The sequence below is a fragment of the Talpa occidentalis genome, unplaced genomic scaffold (genome assembly GCF_014898055.3).
Source record: "Talpa occidentalis isolate TD23 unplaced genomic scaffold, MPIMG_talOcc4v2.1 talOcc4.9, whole genome shotgun sequence".
NCBI classification, from domain to species: Eukaryota; Metazoa; Chordata; class Mammalia; order Eulipotyphla; family Talpidae; genus Talpa; species Talpa occidentalis.
This window is the reverse complement of record NW_023605305.1, coordinates 26,009,909-26,022,788: the sequence shown is the minus strand read 5'-3', so window position 1 is coordinate 26,022,788 and position 12,880 is coordinate 26,009,909. Positions and strand designations below refer to the sequence as shown.

The 12,880-nt window shown below is 43.2% G+C and overlaps 1 protein-coding gene across 2 annotated transcripts in view; it reads right to left on the bottom strand.

Moving 5' to 3' along the window:
* Positions 1-880: 880 nt before the first annotated feature.
* RIMKLA (ribosomal modification protein rimK like family member A) overlaps positions 881-12,880 on the bottom strand; it is a 28,502-nt gene continuing 16,502 nt past the window's right edge. For both annotated transcript variants that reach the window (XM_037499945.2, XM_037499944.1), the window contains 4 exons: positions 8,993-9,223; positions 6,788-6,874; positions 3,729-3,932; positions 881-1,578 (listed from right to left, as the gene is read on the bottom strand). In XM_037499945.2, coding sequence (XP_037355842.1) covers positions 1,088-1,578; positions 3,729-3,932; positions 6,788-6,874; positions 8,993-9,223 — 1,013 coding nt within the window. In that variant the 3' untranslated portion in view covers positions 881-1,087. The remainder of the gene's footprint in view (positions 1,579-3,728; positions 3,933-6,787; positions 6,875-8,992; positions 9,224-12,880) is intronic.

The following is a 12,880-nucleotide window of genomic DNA, read 5'->3' as shown; positions in this document are numbered from 1 at the left end:
AGTGCAATGAGTAATTCCTGATACCCGAGTCTCCCCAGTTTGGAAAAGTGGGGAAAGGACAGGTCTCTGGAACCTGGATAAGACCAGAATATCAAGAGGACTGGAGTGTTTCCAATGGCTCTATCTACCCAACAGGCCCATGACACCAACTTGTACAAGAAAACCTCCTAAACAGTACACAAGTTTCAGTAAAGGAGGTGAGAAGAGATTCTTTTCCAGTAGCTTTCTATGATAAATACCCACTAGATTCTGGATGACGAGTAAACAGAGTCCATGGCAAAGAAAATTCATGGTGTCCTACTGTACGCTTAAGAAAGTATGTGGCCACTAGCTCACTGAAGTGCGTTTCCAGCTGAGGCCAAAGGCAGCAAAGGTACAAGAGGCTCCTGGGGCTGGCATTGGTGAGGCAGGGTCTATACATTTGAAGTGGCAAAGCAATTTGTAGAAAGCCCCAGTCACAGAGCAGATGTTTGCCAAACAGTAAGTCAAAGGATGTTCAATCTCACTTTCTACAAAGTGCTTCGTTGACAATGCTAATGAGGATGCTCCCTAAACACCGTATCCTGAGTGTCAGAGAAATATGGTCAATACAGTGACTGATGAGGAGCAGAGAGGAGTCCTCTAGTAGTGTTTGAGTGTGTTCTCTAAGCATCACACACACCCATTTAATGAAGTGCACATAAATGCCGTCAGGTTCCACCTCTTCTGCACACGCCTGTGTCTGGTGGTTGCCTTCGAGTATCGGATTTCCAGGAGCCTTCTGAGTTAATGGGCTCTGCAGAGCAAAGCGAGAAGCAACAGCATAGAGTCAAAGCCTGAAAGTCAACCATGGTAGCCGAGTGCTTGCAGCAGACGCTTGTCTCAAATGGATCAGTCGGGATGTTCTTGGTGAGTGTTTTTATCATAGTCTTTGTAAAATTCACAAAGCGAAGCCATTTGCTTAAATCATCGTTAGAAAGACTGTGGAGTGCCCAGATGGGATTTCTAGTTTCTGTGCAAATGAGATCACATTAGTCCAGATTTTATTCATTCAAAACTACTAGGGAAGCAGTAGGATTTGGTTTAAATGCTGCCAGAAAGCAGGAATTCACTTAAGTTTTAATTCTGAAGCTATCCTATTGTTAATGTTGTAGCCGGGTTCTGGCAACATGGGGGTTGGGGCGCCCCTGGTGCCTGCCGAGGAATCCCGGATCTCTCCCAGTTCAAGCTCACTCTCACTAGAGGTAGACCCATTGTTGATGGTATAGACACTCTCAGCGACTCCCTGAGCTGAAGCGCAGCCGTCTGGCTCTTTCTTCTCCCTGGGACTAGACAATCCTGGGAGGAGGGCCATCTTCCCAGTCTGCCGACTTGGCAACAAGGACATGGTGTAGTCTGCAATGATCCCACCCACATCTAAGTTGCATGCCTGGTCGAAGGCCAGGAAACCGACATTGGCATTTGCCTCACACACCACAAAGGAGCCATCATCCATGATGAGGAGATCGATGCCACAAAAGTCCATGCCCAGGATGTTGGACACCTGAACAGCCAGCTGCTTGCCTTGTTCTGTCAGGGGGCACATGACACCCACACCGCCTATGGGGAAAGCACAGTTGACGTCAGACACTTACTAAGGAGTCAGTGATCCTTCAGGGAGGAGATGCGGGTGTTGAGGAGGGGCACTTGCATGACTCCCAAAAAGTCTAGATGGAAGTCAGGACACTGGGGAAACAGTATGGTCATTTCTTTATTTAGAGTTTTAAAAATATTTATAGGGCCTCCCTGGTGGCGCAGGGGTTTAAGCACCACACTGTGAAGCAGTCCACAGCCTTTGTGGCACGAGTTCGATCCCCAGTTGGCCAGGGAGCTACCCACATGGTGAGGCAGACCTCTCCTGTCTCACCCACTGCTCCCCTCAGCAGTGTATTTCAGTAGATCCACCTGTTCTGCTTCCCATTCTGTCTCTGGTGAATCCTTTCATTCCCTGCCCCCCACCTCTGGCCTACACCCCAGTTCTTGTATGCATAAATAAATAAAAATAAATCTTTAAAAAAAAAAGGGTTAAGACCTCAGATTTAATCATCTCTTTTCATCTCCCTGGAAGGATGTAGGACTTAAGAGTTGCATTCCCAGGACCAGTAATTAATATCTTTATTTTAATTAATATCCTTATTTTACCACTGTTCTTTCTCTTCCCTATTGCATTATATAAGGAAAAGGCTATAAAAATGTTTTTAACAGCTCACCAATAAAAGCAACAAGGCCAGATCACAATAATGTGTGGTTCCTAGTTAAAGAAGGGTTTCTGTTACGTGATTAAAATGGACACAATGATAATGCATCAGGTCCAAAACTGCGCCACAAGTGATCATTCTGAAATGAGATGACATGTGAAGTATTAGTGCTGGGTCAGCTTGTACCTATTAGCCTCTCTACATCACTGAATCACAGGACCTTAAGGTGATCTGCCCGTGTGCATCTTCTCCACCACTGGACTACAAGCTAGCAGAAGGCAAGGACTCTCTTATTAGTTGCTGCACTCCCAATATCAATCATAGAATCTGTTTATAAAAACTGCTCAACCAGTATCAATGAAAGAATGAAATCACTCTCTCGGGCCTCCCCTGGTGGCGCAGCGGTTGAGCGCTGGACTGCGAGGCTGCCCCCAGCCTCTGCAGTGCCTGTTTGAGCCACCCGGTAAGGGTCCCACATGGCGCAACAGACCTCTCCTGCCGCGCCTGCTGCTCCCCTCAGCAGTGTGTTTCATCAGTCTACCTGTTCTTCCCCCACCCTGCCTCTGGCTCTGGTGAGTTCTCTCACCCTCCCGCGCTTCTGACTGTACCCAGTGCTTGCATAAATAAATAAATAAATCTTAAAAAAAAAATCACTCTCTCAGCCTCTTTATTAGTCACTAGAGTTGGTACATTCATCTGACAATTATGTAAATAACTATAGGTGTTTTTTTTTAAATATTTATTTATTTTTGCATAGAAGAACTGGGGTGTAGGCCAGAGGGGTGTGTTTGTGTGTGTGTGTGTGTGTGTGTGTGTGTATGTGAGAGGATTCACCAGAGACAAAGTGGGGAGCAGAACAGGTGGATTCACTGAAACACACTGCTGAGGGGAGCAGCTGTGGAGACAAGAGAGGTCTGCTGCACCATGTGGATTAGCTCCCTGGCAGGGGATAGAACTCAGGCCTGGGCAGTGATATTGCTGAGACTTAACCCTTAGGTCACTAGGGAGGCCCTTGAAGGTGTTTTTTTTTTTTTTAATACAAATTCATTTAATGATGATAATAGCAGCTTTCTGTGATGGGGACAGGAAGATTTATATCCATTTTGGAACATCTCCATTTACAACGTAAAACAGGCTTTATCCACACATTTAAGCAATGGGGTTACATATTTGACCCAAACATAAACTGCAGCTTCCTCATAAACACATACAAGAAAAAATGCAATTTTTAATCATAATGTAAAAGCAGAATATGCTGTGCCTTCTGCCACTGCCTTAACTTCCCCCTCATTATTTCATGCCTCAGCTATTGTAACAGGCTCTGATCTCATGACTTCCTCTACCCAGAAAGGGTTTGATTCTAATTCTTATTCATGGCCCTGGTGCCCAGTGGAGGACCTGAGAACACAGGAGGGAGTCATGTGTATTTACTGAACCGGTCTAAACATGCAAATGGAAAGCCCTGGTGGCCGCCCGTGACCAACAAGCCCACGCGGAGCTTTTCCACCTTACCCAGAGAGCAGTTGCTCTGCATCCGCCCGTCGGTGGAACAGCGGAGCATGGAGCCAATCACCTGGCCCCCTACCACCACCACCCGGATGTCCTTCCCGTGGGATTCCTTCACATACTTCTGGAACAGATAGGGCACATCGTGGCGGATCAGATGGCAGATGTCTGAGAGGTGATGTTTATCTCTTGCAAGAAAAACAGCTTTTCCTTTAAGAAGACAAAGAACGAGAACAGTAGTTACAGAGGCCACTGAACCCTGACCTTGCCCTCCTAGTTCCCTGTCCAGGACGGTTCTCAGCTCTGCCTGAACTTGCCTCACACTGACCCTTCTATTCCTTTTAGATTCATGCTTCTTTCAAATGGCCACTGAATCTTATTTTCTCTTGGTTTTACTTAGGTCTTAATATCATCAACCTTCTCCCTCCGTTACCACTCTTTTTTCAAAATTACATAATACTATACTGAAGAAACTGAGAAGGGGGTAAAAATAAAACCCTAAGAATGTAGTCAGGTTAGCTCCAAAAACAGTCAACATCTCCTGTCCCCTGAGGACCATGTCCCAGTCACGTTTTCTAATACCCCAAACCTCAGGCTGGGCTTGATAGACAAAGCACGTGTCAATCAATATTTACAGGACAATTAATTGAACATATTTTAGAGGAATCTCCAGTCTAGATGGCAAGAGGCCAAAAACAGGTAACCACACCACAGTGTGATATGATACAGAGAGGTCTATACAAAATACTACGGGCATTCAAAGGGCAAGCCACTGACGCACATTCTTCCTCCTCTAAACAAAGAGGAACTGTACTGTTTAGCTGTAATGATTAATTCCAAAAGGAATGATTTACACTTCTATTGATCTCTGGGGAACGCATTCCTTCTTGACTCCAAATTATTTCCTGCTTAAATCATCTATTCCTCTGTAATTATTTAACACCTGCTTGTGTATTTGCAGAACAGCTAACAGATCAGAGCACGGATTGTTCTAAAAATGCCATGGACACACCCAATCTGAGCATTCTTTTTAGCAAATAAGGAACAAAGAGATGGCTTTCCTAGGTTTATGTCACGACCTAAAAGGAGTGAGACCCCTTTGAAATCTTAATGCAAAGAGTGGTGGGGACCAGCCCTTCTGGGGCTGAAAAGTAATCTCCAAAACATGTCTCAGTCATTGGCTATTTGGCACCAGGAAATCTTGCATCTAGCAAAAGCTGGCTGAGAGTTAGCTATAGGTAATGGGAGTTCTCTGAATATTAGGGAGGATTTTCAGAGAGGTGAGAGCAAGAAATAGGGATTTGGTTGCTGGCATAGAAATTCTAGTCTGCAGTTACTAAAGAAGCTACAGTTTAAAGGCAAAGGGGTGAAAAGGGTGGTAGAATAAAGGCACGAGGATTAGTTGCCAGACCCCCAACCCCTTTTTAATTTCATTTACACTTCATACTAGTGCTGTGAAGCCATTACTAAAGATAGTTATTTCTGTCTTATAGATAAGATGGATAAATAAGGGTTGACAAGATGAATAACTTTCCCAAAGGCACAGCCTATGCCATGCCACTAACTTTAGATTTATCTTCATGTGCTTGAGTCAACTTAACTGCTACAATTCTGTTTACTCCTTATCCTCCTTATTTTCCCATACCATGTTACTTAGCCATGAACAATCTGAAAATGAAATAAAGAACATAATTCCATTTATAATAGCATAAAAAGGAATAAATTTAAACAAAGAAGTACAAGGCTGAGACACTGAAAACTCCAAAACATTTCTGAAAGAAATTAAACATCTAAATAAACAGAAAGACAGCCCATGTTCAGGGAACTGGAAGAATTAATATTATACAGATGGCAATACTACTCAAATTGATTACTATCAATTCAATACAATGCAATACTATCAATTCAATGGAATCTCATCCAAATGTCCAATTTCCTTTTTTGCAGAAATTGAAAGGCTGTTCCTAACATTCATAAGGAAATGCAAAGATCTCCACATGACTAACACAATCATGAAAAAGAAGGACAAAGCTGGAAGACTCACACTTCCCAATTTTAAAAAATTACCACAAAGTTATAGTAATCAAAGCCAATATGGCCTGGCATACAGACAGACATATAGATCAATGCAACAAAATTGAGAGCCCAGAAATAAATCCTCACTCATATGGTTAACTGATTTTTGACAAGAGTGCCCAGAGATTTCAATGGGAAAGAACAGTCTCTTCAAGTGCTACTGGAAAAACTGAGTATCCACATGCACAAGACTGAAGTTTGACTCCTATGTCATACCACATATAAAAATTTAACTCAAAATGCAGTTCTCACAGAGTCAGATGGGCAGGACCTGCTTCCCTCCCTGAGAAGATCACCATTAGGGGGAAAGACATATAAACCTGAGACTTTTTTAAAATGCAGCATGATGCCAGAGGCATGGACAAAGGGCTATAGTGTTGACTGGAAGAGAGGAGGGGAAATGACATCTGGAACTGGCCTTAAAGGACAGGCAGGGAAAAATTCACTGGAGAGCAGAGCAAGATGGTGTTCCCAGAAAAGGGAAGGGAGCAGAGGCTTGAAGAGAGGCAAATACTTGGCTTGGTTGGTAAAGGAGAAGTTGTCCACAATGGATGAGGGACGGTGCCCATGGCCAGAGTAGGCTGCAGAGGTGTTGAGGCTATTCATGCAGTGCCTTCTGTGCCATAATGAGGAATTTGGACTTTGTATAATAGGCCACATGAGTTCTGGGCAATGTTTTTCAGCAAGAGAATGACAGAATAGATGTGTGTTTCAGAGAAATTATTCCCCAGAAAAGAACAGAGGGTGTACTGGCAGTGGTGTTAGGGAATGGTGTCAGAACCAAGTCAGGGCCTGCTGCCACAGTCCAGGGAAGAGATGTGAAGGGTCTGACAAAAGCAGAGAGAGAGGAGAGAAGGTGGCAGGGAACACATGGCAGGCAACTGAAAGGGGAGCTGTATTTCTCCAAGTGGTGCTCCTGTTGTGCCTGACCAGGTTAGAGACCCGGCAGAGCCGCAGCCCTAATGGAAGCCAGGAAGAGCAGCACTGACCCCGGTGTCCTCGGGTGCTCTTCACCACCACTGGGTAGCCCAGGGGCTCGGCTTCATCAATCATTTTTGAAAAGTCTTCATGCCCACCTGCCAAGAAAAGGTGAAAGTCAGTGAATGTAAGGCCGATGGTTGGGAGTGACCTGTAGTGACCCCTCTGTGGGCAGAACTCCAGGCCTCATGTGTCTCTGATGAACGTAATTCGAACCCATTTAACCTGACAGACATGCATTGTGCATCTCTAACACAAAAGTGATTCTGATAAGGAAACCAACATTTATCAAATACCTCCATGTGGTAAGGGCTCCATATGCTCTAGAGTTCACTATCTGTGAGATAATACTTGGGTGTTATTTTAAGCCACTATGTTTTTAGTAGTTTGTTATGCAACAACAGGCACCCCAATTCTGAAGGAAACCAAGCCTGGTGATTTGTCTCACCCAAAGTTAAGGTCTGACTTGAAAGCCTGAATTGGCCACACTATACTTCCTTCAGCCTTAATTTAAAATGTGAGTAATAATGTATATTAAAATTGTTTTTAGAGTGTTTTACAAACTTTCTTGACTACATATTTGCATTTTGGGGAGTCAATATTCTGCCAAACACAGGCAGTATTGTAGCTCAATTTCTGCAAAGCAAAATATTCCGTGGAATCTTAGTAAGACCTGTCTTGTTCACAATAGTGCTTTACCTATTCCCTAAAGGCATCCCTCTTAAACTCACTTTTATTTTATTTTTTATTGAAGCAAGTATGCATAACATAAAAGTTAACCATTTTAACCATTTTGGGTCTACAGCCCAGCCCTCTCTTTGTTCTCCCTGAGTAATCTCAACCATTCTTGTGACATCACTTAATGTAACGAAGGTTTCTAAACCCACTCCCTTACTCTGCACTTTCTTTCGGGGACTCCAGTTCCATTTATTCACTTTCTATTGAATATTTTTACTTGCATATTCTATAGATACTTCAAACCAAACATGTCCCAAACTGAAATCATTCTCTGCCCCACAAGCCCTCACCCAACCTGACTATTTTTCTTGTCTGTGTTTCTGTTTCTTTCACATCTGGTTGCACAAACCAGAAACCAGAGTCATTCTTTTTTTTTTTTTTTAAAGATTTTATTTATTTATGCATACAAGAACTGGGGTAGAGGCCAGAGGCATGGGGGCGGGGGGGGTGTGTGTGAGAGGATTCACCGGAGAGTGGGAAACAGAACAAGCAGATTGACTGAAATACACTGCTGAGGGGAGCAGCAGGCGAGTCAGGAAAGGTCTGCTGCACCATGTGGGTAGCTCCCTGGCCAGGGATCGAACTTGTGCTGCAGTGGCTGTGGATTGCTTCATAGGTTGCGTCTTAACCCCTTGCGCCACCAGGGAGGCCCAACCAGAGTCATTCTTGATGCCCCTCCATACTCCTCATATCCAATCAACTACCAGGTCCAGTTATTTCTACCTTCTTTATAATTCCTGAATCTGTTCACTTATATTCATTCTTACTATGGCCACTTTCGTCTAGACCATCATTGCTCACTTGAATTATTTAAAAAGCCTACCATTAGGTATCTTGTCTCTACTTTGCCCCTATCCAAATCCTTCTCCATTATGTAGCCAAAGAGATATTATGAACTCTGATCAGGCCACCCCTTGCTTAAATCCCTCCAATAACTTCCTATTAGTCTCAGAGTTGACCTTCATCTCCTTCATATGTTGTCTTCTGGGTCTTTCTCATCTCCCTAGCCTTATATCTTTACTCTCTCTCCCTTATGATCTATAAATTACTTGCAACACCACCAAGTGGACAAGTTCTCTCTTGCTTCTAGGTCTTTCTACATTCTACTCACTGCTTACACTGCTTCCCAGACCCCCTTGCTTTGGTTGGATACCTTCAGCTTCATTGAGATAGTATCTCTTTCAGGAAGTCGTCCTCATTATCTTTTAAACTGCATTAGGAGCCCTCCTGTGTATCCCCGCACACCCTTGCACTAAGTCTTATCATAGCATTGACCACACTGCACTGAAATTGCCTGTTTACATCTGTCTTCTACCTCTGATGGACTGAGAAGTGTTAAGGGCACACCAATGTTACCTCCATAAAAATGTGTAAAAGAAAAAAAAGTCAGGAGACACTGCAGGGCTTTTATGGAGCGAAAACACAGGAATGAGGGTGACTAGAAAGGGAAGTTCCTACTCCCTTTCAGGAAGACTTACCATAGGAGAAGGTGTCTGGCATGGGGACTCCGTGTCCAGCCAGCTCTTGGAATGTCCAGAATTTGTTGATGCAGTTTAAAATGCTCTGTGGGCGGTTGACCAGGCGGCAGCCCAGCTTCTCCAGGTGCCTCAGGACTGTGATGTCGCTGTCCGACTGCACGGAGGGCGTGGGCACCCGCACGAGCACCACATCCGGGAAGGTGGTGAGCGCCTTCTGGTTGAGCTGAAGGCCTGCAATCAAAGGACAGAAGTGAGCTCTGGGCTCTCCACAGTCTGCTCCAACCAGAAGGATGGGCTCCAACAGACTCATCAAGACTGAATCTAGCAGGAAGACAGTCTTGAAGATGGTGCTTGGATATCCTGTCATAATGAGGAAACTACAGTCAACTTTGTACTCCAAGCAATGAGCACAGCATGATAATGAGGAGACACCAGAGAATGAACAGAAGGGGGAAAAAAAGGAGGCAGCATATCAAGAATGATGACTCTTCAGGAGATAGTGCAGCCCAGCATCTCCCTCCCACGTAACATCATCAAAATGTGGCCGCTTAGGAGGCTGAGACCTGGGAAAAAGGAAATAGTGTAGCACACTTAAGGGGTCTCTCCTACTCTTTTATGACTTAACCTTAAAAAGTTTATGGGACTAGAATATTATATAACTATTCAAATGATTCTTACCAATATAATGAATGCAAAATGTCGATGTAAGTGGAAAGAAACAAGATACAACATTATAAATACAAGTTAGAAAAGGCTAGAAAGAAATATACCAACATCTTAACAGTGAGTAATGGGATTCTGGGTGATTTTTCATCTTACTGCCTTTTTAAGTAACAACAAAACACTTTAAACAAATCAATTCAATATTAAACAACGTTAGGATGTTTCCAGGGGGATTAGCCTGTGAAGCTGAGTGAAGACTAGGAGGAACAGGAATACTGTCTTCAAGTATCTACAGGGCTTCCATGCAGAATTATTTGGCTTGTCTGCTCTGACCCCAAAGGCTATCCATAAAAGCACAATTTGTCTTTCTGTTCAATGCTGTATCCCCAGCACTAAAACAGTGTCTGCTACATAATAGGTACTTGATGTTTGTTAAATTGTACAGAAGCAATCCGAAAATTTATTTATGCCCAACAGAAGGGATATGATTCCACTGCCTTAGGATGGAGAGGGCTGAGGCTCATTGGCTACTGGAGAATGTTACAGAAGGAAGGCAAGTGTCAAATAAGCTTATAACAACCAGCTTGGTCCTTTCAATCCTAATTTCCTCTGGTTTTCTTTATGCAGCTACTTGGGCACCTGCAGTACACCTCACATATGGGGATGGAATGATGGAAACAAGAAATAAGATGGGTAAGGTAATGAGAGGTTAGTTCAGGGAATTTTCTGGTCTACCTTAAAAGAGTTTCTGAAAAGCTCTAAAGAAACTTTTTTAAAACACAGTTTCAGAATCACCTTAGAGGCTTTAACCTAAAGCACCTTCTATTTCACAAACTATATACTAAACAGCCATTTAATTCCAAGAAAACAGAAGGTGCTAATGAAGTTACAATTTCTCCATCAGGGGATGAACAATATCACTAACACAAACAATATACAACAATGTTACCATAATAAAAAAAAATGGAATAAATAATGCTAAGCAAAATGAAGAAAATACCCCAAATACAAAACTACCAAATGAATCTAACTTGCTTTGCGTCCCCACCCTCCAATTCTGGAAGACATTTCACCAATTTGAAAAAGTAGGTAGATGTAATCATTAAGATAAATCGTTTTTAGTACTTCTGCTGATAGTCGGAACTAGACCATCACTCTTGGGGATGATTTATAAAGAGAATTCAGGTTATCTTCACTTTGCCATCAGAAAACAGTATCATTTGTATATGCTTTTTCCTTTTCCATTTACAGTCCTCAGGGGAACTATGAAGTATGTGGCAGGTGGGGGTGGGGGTGAGTAAACCTTGTATAACATCCTCAAAATTGGTAGGAAAAGAAAGAAAAAAAATTCAAGTTGGTGAAAATGGTGAATAAATACAGAACACTCAGGGAAAAAGCAACAGCCCACGACATTACATAATGAGATAATATAGGCAAAAGTGCTTTGAAAACTATAAAATGCTATGCATACATAAGGCACTGACATTATTACTGCACAGACATTCTACTAAGCAGAATAGGACAATTTATGGCGATTTGTACCACTTGATGAGAAAAATGGCTTTGCAACAGAAAAGTGACCTAGAGAAATGAGAAGCAGCAGAAACAGCTGGCTTTTAAATCCCAACATGAAACCACAGACAAACGTTCTAAATGGGAAGGAAAGAATTCAGTCATTTCTAGAATACCAACCACGAGTGGACAGAGACAGCTCAGCCTCAACAAGCAGTCACATATACCTACGAAGTCTTACCAGGACTTCATCTCTCTTCTCCAAAGGCAAATCTTTGGGCCTGGCTCATTCCAACTGAAGCCTTTAATAAATGAAGAATGGAATGGGTTAAAGTATAGCCAAAAAGGCTCTACCAAGCAATCAGATGTGATCTCTGGCTGTGCTGGTTATCCAGCTTCACGCAGAGAGGGGCATGAAAGGTTTAGAGACACAGCCTCCCCGTGACTTCTCTGCCATCTACACAGCCCCAGCATTCTTGCTACAGGCACCTTCACTTGTCTCTGCTCATCCCTACTCTCTATGCAGTCTAAACCTGGTCTAAATCACCATTTTTAGAAGCAGTAGACTAGAGAGTACCACTCATGTGGCTTCAGTGGGAGCAAGCAGTGCCACACAGCCATGGTCAAGAACAGCTCAGCTTTAAGGCTGCCCCTTGGCAAACCTGTCAGTGAATCCTGAGGCCTTTATTCATTTAAGTAATTTCCTCTCCCTATTGACATCCTATTAGAAAGAAGCCGATGAACTTAATTCAGGATGGAGCTTAACGTATCTGTATTCCCAGGATCCTTGCATTTCCACTGCAACCTATGGGCCCCAAGCCAAGGGAGTGGAGAGGTGATGTGGGACATCAGGAGGGAAGGCTTCTGCTTGGCTGCCAGTGAATGGAAGGAAAACCCTCAACATGAGAAACTCTTGCCCTCAAATCACAAGAGATTTCATGTGATTAAGTGGCTCTGTGCTCTAGAGCATCACCTTGATCTGGGGAGCAGAGTGATAGGGAAGGAGCTAAGTTGCTTCTGGGATACTTAGTTAGTGTCTCCAAAATGCCTACATTGGGCTTGAGATGTACTGATTAGCACTGAACTACTTTTTTAAAAAACTAAAATGATCATTCTGTCCCAAACAGGTTAATAAAAGGGTAAAGAGGATCAGACCCCAAACTAGTTAGTACAGTGACCAATAGACAACCTAAATCAAATTTGAATCCACAAGAGTATTTCCTTTGTTACTTTTTAAAAAAATCCACTTTATGGGTAATTGTGTTTTGATTTCCTTTTGAACTCTGTTGTCTATATTTTTTTTTTTAAAGATTTATTTATTTATTTATACAAGCACTGGGTACAGTCAGAAGCACGGGAGGGTGAGAGAATTCACCAGAGCCAGAGCGGGGAGCAGAGCAGGCAGAAGGACCGAAGTACACTGCTGAGGGGAGCAGCGGGAGGCAGGAGAGGTCTGCGCGCCATGTGGGACCCTCCTCTGGTGGCCGGGGAGCAGCCGGGGATTGAACTGGTGCTGCAGAGGCTGCGGGCAGTTTCGCAACCCAGCGCTCAACCGCTGCGCCACCGGGGAGGCCCTGTTGTCTATATTTGCAAATATTTTATTGCATTAAAAAATACAATAGAAAAATGGGAATACTTTCCCCAAAGAATTGAACTTTTTTTTTTTTTTTTCTAACCCATATGTCGGGTTAAATCAACTCTACAAAACTAGAT